The sequence below is a fragment of the Aethina tumida genome, chromosome 1 (assembly GCF_024364675.1).
Source record: "Aethina tumida isolate Nest 87 chromosome 1, icAetTumi1.1, whole genome shotgun sequence".
Lineage (NCBI taxonomy): Eukaryota > Metazoa > Arthropoda > Insecta > Coleoptera > Nitidulidae > Aethina > Aethina tumida.
The window spans coordinates 42923548-42940791 of NC_065435.1; the positions used below are offsets into that span (position 1 = coordinate 42923548).

General features: G+C 27.8%; 2 protein-coding genes across 2 annotated transcripts in view; one reads left to right on the forward strand and one right to left on the reverse strand.

Annotated features, from left to right (window-relative positions):
- The window catches only part of LOC126266430 (uncharacterized), a 203072-nt gene that overhangs the window by 150709 nt on the left and 35119 nt on the right, over positions 1-17244 (forward strand). The window contains exon 3 of the mRNA XM_049970331.1: positions 4526-4661. Coding sequence (XP_049826288.1) covers positions 4526-4661 — 136 coding nt within the window. The remainder of the gene's footprint in view (positions 1-4525; positions 4662-17244) is intronic.
- LOC109595112 (uncharacterized) lies at positions 9870-10800 on the reverse strand. The gene is made up of 2 exons (XM_020010401.2): positions 10374-10800; positions 9870-10312 (listed from the first exon to the last, which is right to left on the reverse strand). The coding sequence occupies exons 1-2, from the start codon at positions 10564-10566 to the stop codon at positions 10167-10169; spliced, it is 339 nt and encodes a 112-aa protein (XP_019865960.1). The 5' UTR covers positions 10567-10800; the 3' UTR covers positions 9870-10166.

The window sequence follows — 17244 nt, forward strand, 5'->3', positions numbered from 1 at the left end:
GCTTCTGTAATTATTTGAAAACCTTGTCTAAAATACATAAACATTAAAACAAATATTGTCGTCAAAAATATTATTTGTGTTCTAACATCCTCCTTGTTGCTACACTGCTATAAAATTGTTAGGAGACAGTGAAACGACGGCACGAAGAAAGAAAAAAAAAATACAAGCAAGTATTCAATTTACAGTATACGGAATTTTGTATCATATGCACTTGAAGTAATGCCTAACCATCGACATATTTAAGAATCGACCTACAATTTCAAAGATACGTGACTGGAGCGAGCACAAGAAAAATGAGTTTCGAAAACTGCATTTCATGTTCATTGTGCACATGACTTGTTGTTGAAATAAGTGGATATGGGTTTCTTCGACACATAAAATTTTAAAGAGAAACACTGATTTTTCACTGGGCCGAATAAATAATTTATTTTGACCCGTTTGTCAAGTGTTACGGACCGCGTGAGCCGTTGTTGACTTTTATGGTACATTGAAGAATTGTTCGATTGCGCAGAAAAAAGTCGGTGCAACAATTTGATTAAATTGCAATATTTTTCGTGAAATTTTTATACCACATCACCGGACGGTTTTACAAAAGAGGACATCCGGTGGTCACGGGGAAATATCTGCAATCCGTTTTACCGCAGGAATACAAAAATGCTTAAAGTTAAAGATAACGCCGGTTCAAGTAAAGTCACGTAAAGCAGCCTATTTTATATTCACTATTCTATTTTATAATATCCGTCGTAATATTTTATTACGTGACTCAGAAAATTATTAGCATTGCTCTTTTTTGATTGTCTTAAGAGCGAGACTTACACTATAAATGTTATTGTTAAGGACCTCTTATAATTCCGTACGAATGAACTTCCAAGTGATGTAATTTATCACGGAATATTATCATTTCCCTGTGAAATAAATATAATGTCTCGCACAATTTCACTGTACAAATGAATAATATTATGACTAATTTTTGACACTTTAAACTCATCCATTTATTTCAACAAACTGATTTTTTTACCAAATTAAAAATTGAGCTGTCATATTTTTCATTAAAACTGTCAAAATATGCGAACGTAAATAACTTGTTAATCAATCAATTGCAAATTAAACTTAAATATTCCCGTTCATACAGTCTATGCACAATGGAATGCATTACTCACATATGGGCTTACTTCAACCAACCTATAATTGTACAAATACCAACCGCCTTGGTCTTTAGTGTTGCCGTTTTTGTGGCCACTGTTGTATGTCTTATTGTGTTCTACCACGCCAAAGTATCTCAGGATAGACTAAATGATCAGGCAGGTAATAATGATTTTGAACTTAAACAATGATCAATGTTAATGTTTTTATTTGTAGCACATAATGTAACTGCGACTCCACGTGTAGACCAACTGTACGCTTCTTCAGTCCCATGCTTAAATTTATATAGTGCTACTACTGAAATTGTTATTGCTCTTATAATGTATTTTCTAGACTAAATTTATAGGAATTTTTACAATGTTTTTATGTATTTTTAAGTAATTCCCTTTTTAAATTTAAGTAAATGTTGTGCTGAAAGTAGTTGTGGTGTTCTTTTTTTGCTATTTTACACTTGGACATTCATAATAAATCTTCACTTCGTAACTATTACTTAGAAAATTATAAAACTAATTATGGTAAGTTTCAAATCTGTTTTTTGCTATATTTAACACTTATTTATTTAATTGAAAATCCAAAAATGTTTTTATATTCACTTAATTTAAACATAATAAAGTTTGTTCCTAAGGAAAAAAACTTTGGATTTAAATTTCGAATAATTTTATCTTAATTTAATAATATTAATATTGAAATATTGTCATAATTATGGCAAATAATCTATAAAATACTTTTTATATTAATTTAAAAATATTCATATTGAAATGTGCAATCATTATTATACAAATTTATAAAAATAATTAATGAGTCTATTCAAGATTTGTCTCTGAGAAAAAATTTTCACTTTTGCAATATTCTCATAATTATGACCTAAATTTGTAGAAACGATTATTGACAGAGTTCAAAACTGGTCTTTGACAAAAAATTCCAAAATTCGTTGACAAAATTAAAAAAAAAAAATATTAATTTTAAATCTCAAATAATCTATAAATTATTTTTTATCTTAATTTAATAATATTCATATTGAAATATGCATCATTATTGTTGTATAAATTTATAAAAATAATTCATATCTGTTAAAATTCTCAAAATTTAATTTAATATAAATTTAAACTCTAAATAATTTGTAAAATATATTTATCTTAATTATAATTTATATGAATAATTAACATCATTATTTAAAATTTGTCCTTGAGAACAAAAATATTCTATGACATAAATGTATAAAAATAATTTTTAGCAGAAGGCAGAAATTGTTCCTTGAGAAAAAAAAAACAATTTTTTTGTGAAAGAATTTCAATTAAATTATAAAATACTTTGTACTTTAATTTAATAATATTCAGATTGAAACATATGTCTTAATTCAAAGTATTCAAAATTTGTCCTTTATCTAAAATTGAAAAATTGGTAAATTTAAATTTCAAATCATTTATGAAAAACTTTTTCTTTTAATTAATTACTGATGAATTGATGATGATTTTATAAAAATAATTATTGACTGACAAATAAATATAATTTAAAAAAATTGATTGAAAACATTTTGAATGTAAGAGTTGACTTGACTTGAAACTAATAGATAGAAACTAAACTCAATATTTTCTAGGTTTCTCCATCTCCAATTAATTTAAAAATCTATTTCAATTTACTACGTTCCAATTAATCGCCTTTCAATTTAGTATCCACCAATGAATTAGAAAGTAAATTGAACTTGAAACATCAAAAGACAACTTGAACATACAGATTCAAGATACAATGTATACTTTATTTACCATCTAATTCGTCTGTAGTGATGGAAACCTGACTGCGAAGAACGTATTCGCTGCACACGTACTTGAATTGTGGGTTCTGTCTTTCGACGTGTTTCCAGTCAGAACTTTATATTGTGTTAGTAGAAGTACTTGAGAGTGTTTGTCTAGATGGAGTAGTATACAGTGTCTGTAAATAACAGTAGGTAGTTAATTAAAGCAAACTCATTGCAGGTATCGAAGCTTAATGTGATTCACTCCTTCACACTGTCATTCGACATTAAACACTAGGTGTGTAGTGGTTTCTGCTATACGTTTTCCATGTGCGATCACTGATCAGTGTTGAACAAGGACGGTGCGTTAATTAAAGTGTTTGATCTGTGATATTCTAGCTACATTACCTTGTGCCACTGTAGCTTTATTAGCAAATAAATGGTTATAATTAAATTTGGTTTCATTTCATTGAGAGTTGCGGATTCAGCACTGGACGATTCAAAAATTCTGTATAAACGGCAGGTGATCGAGTATTCCCGCAAATTGGATTTGAATTGAATGCTACAAATTGGAATGGAAATTGAATAAACATATTATTTAATCGTAAAACCGTCGTATGTTAAATATTGATTTCATTGCTGCAAATTACGTTTGTCCTACAATAGAAATATTACTCATAATTAAAGATTAAAGTCTTAACATAAGACAATAAATCGGCTTGTAACTAATCTCGAGTGTCACTAACAATAAATAAAAAGCATGTCGAATCTTTATGTGTACAACAATAGTTGGTTAAAATCTGAATGATTAGATTCCACTTAGACTTCAGCAGTATAGCTTTCCACAGATTATTCCATTTTCGTGATATTACACAATATAAGCTCTGAAATATTCAAACGTCTTTTCTTATTACAGTGTTGGGAGCTTATAAACTCAATTATATATGTATTATTCGTTGTATCGAGTAAAAAGTTTTACACTACAAACTTCGCGAAAGTTGTTAAAGCAGCCAAAAGCAGGTACTTTACTAAAGAATGAATATAAATGATTTTGAAGTCTTAAATTAAACACTCGAAATAAATTGTCTGTATTAATAGGAAATGAGAAAGATAAATTATTAAACCATTCCATCGAATTAGATTGCACTTAGCAGGAATTGTAAAAAGCTGCTGTTTATACATTGTAGACTGCCTTTTAAATTTAAATTACCAAACACAAAATGAAAGTAATTTATGGTACATTGTCAAGGTTAATGTCCTAAATGCATTATAAGTATATTTAATTTATATTCTGTTAAAGAAGGGAAATAAACATTGTATAGGAAAATACTTTGTGTCATAAACGGTTATAACGAAACTAAAATGGAAACATTCGTGTCTTACCTATTATTTATACAGTTATACCCGCAATGATTATGACATTGATTGATTGGCATGATTGATGGAAACGGCTACAAGAACCAAATGTTTTGTTAAATCATTTAACAGTAGAAATATTATTACCTCGAATTTTATTCCATAACATAAAACAAACGGAATCGAATTTTCTGTTTAGAAAATGATGTCTGAAACATAATGTATAGAGACTTAGAGTATAAATTTCTTTTTGTTTTAGACCATGAAAATAAATGCTAATTTTTTTTTCTGCAGGTGTCCGTATCGAACGCGCATAATGTGACATTATTGTCAGTCGGGAGACCGATGTCTGGACTATTTCAGTGTGAAGTGTCCGCAGATGCTCCCCTGTTCCATACTGAAGTTATGTCGGCCCCAATGACGGTCGCAGGTGAGTCTCCAATCCCTTCTACTTATATCGAATTATTGTCGAAAAAAATTGCTTCCATAAATTTGAGTTTGATGAAAAGAACCATGGTCTTTATCTTGAAATAGTCGTCTATTTTTAAAATGATTGGCGTTACATTTTATTTCATTCTAATACCATAATTATTTATGTATGTTATTTTGTTATACAGATAACAAACATCCACCCCAATGTAGTGGTTATTATTATAACAATGTTTTAAAAAAATAATATTAATTTACCATTGGTGTTGTTTTTAACGGTATTATTAAAACTAGTATATTATTATTTTATAAAATGTTTAGAATCGTGACTCCACCTATTTTTGGCTATAAAAAATCGAAAAAACAATATTCTTTCATTTTTTGTTTTTTCAAAATATTCCCTTCTTCGGCGCATTAAAGAATATGTTTTTGTCAAATAAAATAATTAAGATTGCATAGAGAAAAATTTATTTTAAATTTGAAAATATGTTTATTTTTTCGATTTTTGCTTGATATTTTTAAGAATTTTTTTTTATACTATATGCCTATTTTTTTTCAAAAAGTTCATCAAAAATGACACATTTGCAAAAACAAATTGTCGATAACTTAATTTCCCAATTTTATTTTTATGAATTTTTGCAAATTTAACAATTTTTATATAATAAAATATTTTTTCACTTTAGTTAACGATAATATTGGATTGTTTCTTATCATTTGAATTATCCGGTTACCGATTTTCTTTCAAGATTTCAAACTCAGATAATCTTTTTTGTAAACATCACTTGTCCAGATTTTATAAAACTTGTAACTTAAGAACTTAATCAATAATTAACTTATTTAGCCGTGGTAACAATAAATTTTAATTTTTCTTTACCTCACTTCGATCAATAATCAAATATTTATAATGAACAAAAAATTGCTAGTAAATAATAGAATTAAATTCACATAGAACAAAGAAAGACCTAAAAGTAAAAAGTAGCTGTAATTATGGCCACTATTGTATATATAAATAATTTTATAAATTGCAAATATTTTTTGTGCAATCATAATTCGCAACACAGATATAATGTTATTTTAATATATGAAATAAATTAGAATATATGTAGCTAATTAAATTACAACTGATTTTACAAAAATCATCACAATATGAATTTCGAAATACAATTTAATAATCTGTGAGACAAAATACCTTTATATTCATAACTATTGATTTAAACAATTTAATTAAAATTGTTTTTCATCATTAACAACGGAAAATTAATTTTATAAATCATTCATTTATTAGACAAAAATGTTGCAATGTAATTAGGAGAATTATGCCTTAATAAAGTATTCTCAAAATTAGCAAATTATTTGTGTAAATTTTGTTGACGCCCAATCCATAGTTGAGATTTGTAGAATTAATGGTATTAATTATATTGAAACGAATTATGAAAACCGCATTTCAATATCAGGTTGCTGTAGTGATTACCAAAAAATAATTTCATCACGTTAGAAACTAACACAGTTAATACAGTACAATGTAATGAGGAGTTTTAAAAATTTATATCATTTAATTTTAGTTCATATTTTTAATATTATTTCAAATTTGATTAAAAAAATGTAAAGTAAAATGTCACATCCACTTAAATGAAAGCAGTTTTTACATAAATTATCTGTACATTAATTTTATAAATTATTCTTTCTAGTTATTTTATGGAATACAAAGGAAAAATTATAAATTAAAAATACAAAGGTATAAAATAAAATAATTTATAACGGAATTTAAGTTATTTTAATAAAAATCCTCATAAATATAAAATCCCATTACAATATAATAATCAGTGCGACAGAATAATTTAATATTTAAAAACATTGATTTAAATAATTTTAATAAATTTGTTTTTCATCATTAAAATTGGAAAGTTAATTTTATCAATTATTCAGTATAACATGCCTGTAAAATATTGATATTAAATTAATGAAAAATTGAAATAACACAACTGAATAATCTAAAAATTAAATTGAATTTCATACAGTTCCTTTATTTCGTTAAATTGTTGATTTTATGAAATGTTAATTGTAATTTGACACCGTGTATAATGATATCAATAATGGGACCGAGTGTCAAATAAATAGGAACATTTTGATTTTTTGTTACTTATAAAAATGATTAATTACGACGATTAAGATCTTCTGACACAGTAAAAAAGATATTCCCCAGCACAAAACAGACATTTATATACAAGTTGTATGCGATGAAGAAATAAAGGAGGACGTCAAGTCAACGTCTGTCCACGTTTCTGCTTGAATAATGAACAATTGCTTTCGCTTTGTTCGGGATTCGGCGGTTTATGGCGTAGAGTCTGATGATAGTTGGGCATACAAACAACGGCGTTGTACCTCAAACTATTAAGTGACCTTTTTCCTCATCTCCTATGCAGCTCGCGTCTTATAATCAATTTAATGTTGCCGTATTTCCCAAACACAACACACGGATCTTAATGGCACTGTGGTTTAGCAAATTGTTTAAGTTGGCACTAAACACTAAATCGATAACAATTAATCACATTAAAAAAAATTAGACGGACGCCGTAGTAAATTTCTAGTTAATCCGCCAGTTTTAAACTGAGATCGTTAAACGCTGCAGTCGGACGTATTTACTGGTTCTACACGTTGAACGCTGCGTAATTAAATTTTAAATAAAACATTAACTGAAAATTGTTGCATCGACGGGATAAAAATATAATTGAAATTAGAATTTTTTGTAACATATTTGCACACAATCAACAGTTATATTGTTTTAATTAAAATATGTACTGGGTGGTCAAACTGTTGAAGTTTCTTAGGTGGTCCTTAGTGACTAATATCAATATCTCCTCAGAAAAATCAATTCTTCTTTCTAATTAACCAATTAAAGATTAAACATTTGATTATTTATGTAGAGAATATTGGCCATAAATTTCATTATGGCATATGTTTTACCTTATCTCTTATCAAGTGGTGGCAACAGGTAAAATATAAAACTCGAAATCTTTTTTCTTTACCTCATCTTGTAAATATAACAAAAAATTTAAATCTGTTACTAATTTGAACACTATAAAATTTATCTTATCATCTTTATATTTTATCGCAGATCAACATAAATTAATAAAAAATTGTAGTTTCAATGCCAGAAAAGTTAGAAACCGTTAAAATTGACCAGTTATCAGGGTTTTTGACAATGACCAGTGACCTATGATAATCGCTTTGTTTTCAAATGTCAAATTTTTATGGTTAATACTATTGTAAACATATTTGTTGTCACTGATATATGGCATTGAGATCAAAACTTTGATTTGAGGAAATCTTCACTTCCTATCCAATTTTGAAGTATCATTTTGAAAAATGTGTTTTATGAGTACTTCTTCAAATAAATATAGGGTATAGGTTATTCCTTAAAATATGCCTTTACATAAACTTATCCATTTTTCTCTGTGAGACATCGTATCAATATAAAAACACTTCACCAATCCTCCTTCATGTTTTTCAGTTGGGTTAATATGCCTTATAAAATAGTATTTTATTAATTATTTCGTAAAGGGATAAATAACCGACAAAATACTTAAATAAATTGAATTTATTATACAAAAATTGTTTACAGGACAAAATAAATCATGAAATATTAATATTTATTATGAAAACCTTTCGCTTTTGTGTCTGCTAAACATTTATTTTCATAGATTTAATTTTTCAACATACCTCAGTTAAGTCAGTTTTGTAATTTCTTTTGCTTACCCTAATTTACGTCTTTCCCAATAGTATTGAGGTTTGACCGTTGAGTTGAACAGTTCAAAATATAAACTTTTTCACTAAAGAATGACTTCTTCATTTCATCAATTTTGAAGCATACTTGATGGTTTATACGAAGAAGAATCTTATAAGGGATTAATAAAAATACTTCTAGAAATTGTATTTACTTTTATTAAGATATTATAAAGTAAAATATAATTTTACCATATTAAACTTATTTATTTGAACGTAAGTTTGGAAACCTTATTAAATAATTTAATTTTCGAATAATAATCCAAATACATTTAGTAGCATTTATGAAAGCAACCAATTTTCTGGTAAATTCAGGAGGCATTTTATGTCATTCCATTTGAAGTTCTGTCTTTTTTGTGCTGCCTTATAGTCCTTTCTAATTGATAATAATCTATAAAGTTTAGATCCTGTGATTGTGAAGGCCATGGCAAAATTTATATTTTTGCCTGTCCAATCAATCTTTTATGTACTTGGAAAAATGCTTGGGAACCTTGTCCTGTTGGAACAACTATCTTAGTGGCATATTATCTTCCGCGAAAATGCCACCTTTCGCTGGCCTTTAATATGAAAATGCTCTCTTGCAAAACTAAGTATACAGTGTAGTTTATTATTATTTTTATAATTATTGTTTATTTGCTATTTTAAACAACAAGGTTTCCAGACTTTTTGTCCAGGAGTATATTTTACAATTTGATTAATACATTTTTTATTTAAACGTTCACCTTTGGGAATCGAATATGAGAAATACCATCATCACTAAATAATATGTTCAATCGTTACTTCAAACCACCTTCTTCCAGTCCTTCATAGCTCAAACCATGTTTTTTTCAGCAACTTCTTTGATGGTTTATAACTTTTTAACCCGGTACCAACTAGTTTGCGCCTTACTTTCTTTGACGATATTTCTAATGGTACACATTCAGCTATCATACTTAAATTTTAAAAATTAAAAAGATAATTGCACTCTGGGTAGATTATTTTAAATATAAGTGTTTTATTGCAAAGCTAAAAACCCTGATATTTCGATTTGCTTAACACCTTTCTTTTAAAATTTTATTTTGTCTTTGATACTTTAACCATAGACAACGATTGTAAGATATTATATTCAAAATAATATATTCAAGTTTTTTGTCCATTAAAAATACTCAAATATCAAATATTCTGACCACTACATACAAATAACCTATGGGTCAATCTGTCTATGTCTTTTTTACATACCTTCATTATTTAACTCTTTAGTATGTATATGATTTGTATCATTACATGCAATAATAAAAAAAGGTAGGTTGACTTATAACCTTTTCGCATGTAACCTCATACTCACCGTTATCAATCAATTAACTAAATTTTAATTGTATTCAATAGAACAACTCCACCTCAATTTATACATGGCTTAGATAGGTACCAAAATTAATTAAGCATAAAATAATATAATACACGTATATTATATAATTATATAGGTATTTTGACAAAGTGCTCGTGTATTTACTTAAAAATTATCATTGAAGTTAACAGGTGATTTAGAATAAAAATGGATTAAACATGATTTGGAATGAAAAATTATTTTCAGTAGTAAAATAAATTGTGAAAATGCGCTCATGCGAGTACAAGCAAAAAAAAAATATATAAGTTACACATCAATTTCGGTAGAAGTCCATTGCAAGAAGTAATTAAGTGGCATAGTACTCACATAAGCACTTACAAATAGATTTGGTTGGCGCAATTATCTAAACTGTTGTTCGCCTATGTGACGTCTAATATAATCGCTGGGAGATATGTTCAACAAGTATAATTCTTCTTGACGGTCCATGTTGTTGACGTTTAGGTTAGGGTACATGTCGTCCTCCCATCTTTCGTTCTCATCCAAATCTGTGAAATGTGCAAAACGCCGAATTACCAAACGCTGTAATAATCATTAAATAATACTCACTGTGGAACATTAACATCCTACTGTGCTCGAACCTGTCCTCGCGGACGTGTCTGTCAAAGTACAGCATGAAAAGACAATGTACTACGCACACGACCGTCGCCCAAATCATCATAAAGAAGAGCGGAGGATCAGATGTGATTCCTACCCTCTTCCGTTCGGCAAATGCGACCAGGGCGTTTGCGATAAAATCCATTTTCGAGCACTTCGACGTCGTACGTGTAACTAGAATTTTGATTTATTTGATTTAAACATTCGATCGTCCGGGGCAACATCAAAACGACAATCGACAAATAATGTATTTTGTCGCCAGGCATTTTCATCAAAGTCACACGGCGAAAAAAAAGGCGACACTCGTAAACTAGCAATCATCATATCGGAAACTGAAAAATAAAATCGCAGATAAACGTCAACGGAGTAACTGAATCACACGTGTTAAATATCGGTTATCCCGCTGTGTGGCGGAACAATTTCGGCCACAACTTAATTTTCCACCCGGACAGAATAATATTTGACGCGGTTGAGTGACACATTCAATTAGCTAACGTAATTAATACTTTCGTTCAGAAATTAGAGGCGTCCGTCGGACGCAGACAGCATAATTCGATGGTGCGGCCGCCATAATAATTTAGCGGCTGCAGACCGTGGCACAGTGCATATTTCTGCATACATAAACTCGCAAGAACAGTCGGATGAGTTAATAACATGGCAGCATGTGCGGGTACTCTTAAATCTAAATATTTAAATAATTGGATTTTGCGGCTTACCTACTTAATTATACGGTGCATGTTTTGATAATTTCCGGTGTTTAGTGTTATCAAACAGCGAAATCCTTTCTAGGCACCTACAATAATATTTTATTGCGGCTCCTGTCTGTTTATTCGAATGGTTCGCCATTAACTCGTTTTAAAAGCCTGCATTCGCACGTTTAGCAATAAAACAATAAGTAGAATCGAAATGTATGTTAATTAATTCCGTCTTTATTTGTTCTATATAATAAAATTTTCTTTATTAAACTAATATTTGTTTTGTTCTTGAATATCTGCGCTATCTAAATACGAAAATTAAGTACACTAAAGGTATTAAAGATAATTAAAAATATATTTGAGGAAAAATAATTGTTTTGAAAGTTTTTCTTGTTTTATTTCATTACTATAAAACAACTAAAAAATATTTCTTATTTCAAGGTACATATGAAATTTAATTCATTTATAGAACAAATACTATTTTAATTTTTTAAAGGAATTTAAAAAAATACTAATTGTGAATATTCCATAAACCAGACTATTTAAAAATAAATAAGTTCAATTTTAAAATAATTTTATATTTACATCTGAAAACTGTCAAAAAGTATATAAAGTTTAGTTTAATATTCATAAAACTATTTACAAAAACGTTAGTGGCACAAATAAATATTTTAAATCTTCATCAATATTTATCAGATTAATTTTAATTATTTATTTACAGATACTGCACCATAAATATTCAATTTTAAAAATTTTGTACACAAAAAATATATTTATAATTTAATATTTAAATATATTATTTATTTAAAATATAAATTGCAATTTATATTATTATTAAAAAAGTTAGTAATGTTTGATATATTTTCAAAAATATCTATACTATGACAATATTCCTTTGATCAGTGTAAGGAAACACATTTTTCATTTCTTATATTTTCAAAATATTTTTAAGAATACTAATTGTGTCTATCCCTCGTTTGTGTGGAGCTTAGAAATGGTTCAACTAATATTATTTACAATAAACACAAATAAGGTAAGACAAATATATTTTTTTATAATCGTATCTGACAAATTTACAAAAAATTATATATAAATATAATATAATAAAATAAGATAAATATTTCAATTATAAATTTAAACTAAATATTTTATTATCATTATTATTTTTAAATAAAAAAAATAAAAATAAATAAATATAATATAAATATTTTAAATATAAATGAAATTAAACATTTTATTATTATTTTTTAATTTAAATAATTTATTTTTTTTTAATGAACTGATTATTCTAAATATATTTAAGCTTAATAAATTATTAATTTAAATTAAACATTTTATACATTTTATACATTATTAATTTTTGAGATTAAATTTTCAGATATAAATTTAAATTAAATATTTTAATTATTTTAATTAAATTGCTTATTTTTAATTTTTTTAAACTAAATATTTCAAATTTCTAAATTTAAATTAAATTGTTTATTTTTAATTTTTAAGCTTAATTCAAATATTTTAAATTTAAATTAAATATTTTGGTTTTTTTAATTAAATATTATTTTCCAAGCTTAATATTTCAAATATTACAAATTTAAATTAAGTATTTTAATTCTTTTATATTTAAATAATTCAAATATTAAAAATTTGTTAAATTTTAAATTGTTATTTTTAATTGTTTATGCTTAATTTTTCAAATATTATTTAGTTTTAATGCAAAAAATTAATACCATATAAAAATCATATTTTTTACATCCACCATTTTTAATAATATTAAATAAAAAATATTTTAAATCTCCTTTCTTATTTGTAAGACGACCACTTTAATTTATTAACTGAATGCTTCATAATTTGTTATTTATTTATAATTAATATTGATTATTGATTTATTATTTTTGTTGACAGGTGGTGAAACAAATATGTAATATTAATGTCGGGTGCGCAACCACCATTTTTGGAACAGTACGTGTTAAGCCGCTTCCAAGAAAAACTATTAGTATTAACTCTAATTAATTAATCTCTTTTTTAGTTTTATTAAAATTTAAAATTCAATAAGAGTAAGAGTACAATGATATTTAGTAATGATTTTCATAACTTAATTTTCGAAAAATTAAAATCCATCAAACTATTGATTTTTTTAATGTTTTATTAATAAAAAATATTAAATATTTTAAATTTTCCTTCTTGTTCACAATTATAACGTAATTTATTTTATTGATTGTTTAGTAATTTTATTTTATTATTTTTGTTTTTAGAGAATAAAATATTTAATGTAAAATATTTATATGCGCATTCACCATTTTTAAAAAACAATAAACGCATTCGCCATTTTTGTTAATTGGGTCCAATTCCTTTATTATAAATAATCGCGAACGAAAAGTCACGAATATATACTCTGTAAATACCTTTGATAAGGATCACAAAAAATATTTCTTTTCTAAATTTTCAAAAATTTTACATCTGAAAAATAATGTAATAAATTCCCCACTGTTGGAAAAAGTGTACGTCTCATTCCCCACCTTTTTCCACAATAATAATTAATATTGACCACAATCTGTTCTGGTCTTTGCTTTTCATTAAAATTTAAATTTCCACGCCGATAAATAGTCATGAAAGTCCGTGATGATTGATACATTTTCAAAATAAAAAAATGCACACACAGACAATATCTTTTTGATCTCTCCATAAATTTATTGATTATTTGTATGTCCGAAGGTTCATTTTAAAATCCCCCGACCTACGGGCAGCGCGAGCAAAACGACCGTTCAGCTTTAGCGGAGAATAATGGCGTGCAATGGATGGTGCAAAGGTTCCGGAGCCGGAGAAAAAAAGCTTTTTATACTGACCGCCAATAAAGCGGACGATAAAATTCCGGCCGAAAATTAAATATAAAGTCCGGCCTGTAATTAGGTGATCGGCGCTTCTTTATGTCGCCGCGAACGCCTAACGCAGAACACAACAAAAGGGCCCCCAGTATACATAATTTACGAACGCCAGTGTCACAATCATTTGTTCGAGTAATTTAATGTTGGTCGCGGCCAGCCTCGATTTGTTCGGTATGGTTGCATAACCCGTAAGCTGAATCCTGTCAAAAGTGAGCCTGTGTAGGGCATTGCGTGAAAATGATAGATGCGATTTTCCATGCTCCAATAAACCGTCGACCCGTTCCACGTTTTTATTGTTCCTACGCGACTGTCTTTACGGATCGATTTCATAAAGAATAAGTCGGTTTTGTTATGTTAATGGCACAAACAATTGCCCATTTGCATTGTTACATTCGTAATATTTCATTAATGTGCCACGTCACCAAGAGTTTTTAATTTTGATCGTCCGTCTAAATGTTTAATCCGGGGGAAACTAATGACGTGGGTCGAGGACGAAACTATTTTTCACAACTTTTTGATTCATTCAACTTCGTCTTGGTCAATATGTAAAAAGGAAGGGACGTTTATTAATTGCATAATTTGTTTTTAAATTAATTTTGAAATATGACCAAAAATATTCATGCTTGTACTTCTAATTTATTTAATGCACTATAAAGGCTAATATTGTATGTAAAAACGGTACTTTTAAAGGAATTCTTTTTTTAATTACAGGGAATAATATTTCAAATCATTATGCTTTTTACTTATGACAATTATTGTCATATTTTTTAATTTTTCATGAATCAGAATTAGAGAAAACAGATTTAATTGAAGGCACTTGATAGAGTCACTGAGGTCAGTGTCTCAATAAACAAGATCAAAACATATTCATTAGAATTTTATGAAGAATTTTGTGAAGCTTAGGAATAATTAGGAAAGTAGTTCAAGTTATAATTGCTTTAACATTTTCTAATTGAACCATTTTTGTTGTCCATAGACATCTAATAAATAAGTTAGGTGAATCACCCTGTATTTAGTCTATAAGAAAGAATTAATGAAGATTAAATGTTAGCCTATATTCCAATATCGTTTTTCAGAAAAATGTTAAAGAATCTTCAAATATATAAGGTACATATCCTTAAATATATTTCCTTTACTCTTATTTACAATTCTTTCGTCTTAATTTAGGAGATGAAAATAATGAACAGACTGAATATTGCTACCAAAATTTAATTAATATATAAAAAAGGTATAAGAGACAATACTGTAGTGTATTCACATAAGGTACGGAGTGAAATAAATAATCTATATTTAAAAATAAAGGTGTAAATAAATAATATTTTAGACAAGCATTAAAAATATATTTTTTGTACACAATAATTTAGCACAAAATGAACATTTGAATAATGAATTAAATAAATATGTGATAGGAATGATTAAATTTAAGTTGAAGTAGGCAACCACTTGAGTCAACCCTTCCGAACTGACTTATAAGAAGCATGTCGTCCATTAATTATCTGCAATCACGTGGTCATCACATAACTACTCCATACCTAGTTTGAATGGAGTATAGATAATGATTGCTGTACGAGCAACTGAATATAAAGATACATTTAAAAAGTCAGTAAGTTTCAAATTTGAATAAATTCCAAGACATACACACTGTTAGTGAATTGCGTTTCTCTTATCTATCAAATAAATTAGGGGTCCTGTTAATATAACGAAGTTAGATTAGAATTTGCAGGAACTTGTAACCAATTTCACTTCGTCAGTGGTTGATGTCTAGACTGCTCGTACAAGTGTTTACAACTACATTCATTTAGCACACCTCCAATTAATTGTTTTGTGTACAAGAAACGGTTTTATTAATTATTCTAATGACGTGCATGTTCCATTCCGAAACTCATTATTTATTCAATTTAAATTCTTAGGCAACACGCTCCGATTATTTTACAATTTATAAATTGCTAGTAAACTTTTAATTTATAATGAGTAAATAAAATAGAAACAAGCATTGAATACATATCAAAATCATGATTCGCTTTTTCTACCACTGTGATTTGTTCATAATTAACTTTACTAACTATAATTGACAAAAGTTGCAAAACCGGAAAATCATCCTCAGCGCAACAAACGAATCTGATTTAAACTGGATGTTCCTGTAAAGTTTGCGGGAAAGTTGATATCAAAATTAAACATCGATGGACAGTGTTAAATTTACAAACTCAATAAAAGCGAACATAATTTTTATTGTGCTTGGATCGTTGGAGTTTAAACAAACTTGTTTCATCCTATTAATTATAACAAACTTAACTGAACTCATTTTCTAATATTCACTGAGTATGAATTTTGAAATAAGTTCGTGGAGAACAAGTCGCCAAGTTCATTACAAATAGTTTCAAGATAATTTCGGGGCAAAAGTGCAAATAACTTTAATATATTTATTACTTGCTTTTAATGAAAGTTTAGAAGACAGGAAACAAAACAGATTTGAGCTCTCAATAACTTTCCTGAACTTACTACTTTTGTAATATTAATATGGTTCAAAGTAAGAAAGTGTCCCAAGTTCTATTTGCTATGCGCGAGACGTCAGAAACTGGGAAGTGGTCGTCATTTATTAAGAAGAAATATCCTGTTAATATCCTTAAGCAATCAATTTTAGGCGGAACTTTGGGAACGAGGACTAACAGGTACATTTGTTCTTCGGGTGTTTCATAAATTATCATCCCTGCGGAAATATAAACTGTTTTTTCTTCCCTAATCCACACCACTGCAATTTAAAATCTTGTTAATGTTGAATTTACACGATAAAAAGAGCAATTTTTGGAAAGAACTACAGAGGCCGAATTACAAAGAATTAAGCGAACACTCACGTCTCGTGTCGGCCCATTATAAACCGGATTATTCTCTAAATTAAATTTCCAGATCAACACACCAACTCATGCACACCGGTAGCTCTTGGCGCATATTAAAATAACATTAAAAAGTCATATAAAATGCTTTTAAGTTATCTGGTATCGCGAAAGAATAGGAAAACTAATGGTCGTTGGTATGCAAATAGTGCACAGGCAGTAGGCAACACACACTATAATGGAAATTAGCATGCTGCTGATTAAAAGACCACTTTTTTGTGCCACTACTTTAAACTTTGTAATACATTTCTATAATAAAACTTGACTTGGTAAATGAGTCCATTAAATATTTTTTGCGCCGCTAAAAGAATTACCAAGCAGCCTTCTGTTTCCAAACTGACTTTTATTGGTATTAATC

Bases quoted from the DNA above. Each gene is read 5' to 3' on its own strand.
- LOC109595112 (XM_020010401.2), bottom strand. From the start codon at position 10,566: ATGGATTTTATCGCAAACGCCCTGGTCGCATTTGCCGAACGGAAGAGG. The intron at 10,313-10,373 runs GTGAGTATTATT...CACATTTCACAG, and splicing joins TAGGATGTTAATGTTCCACA to ATTTGGATGAGAACGAAAGA.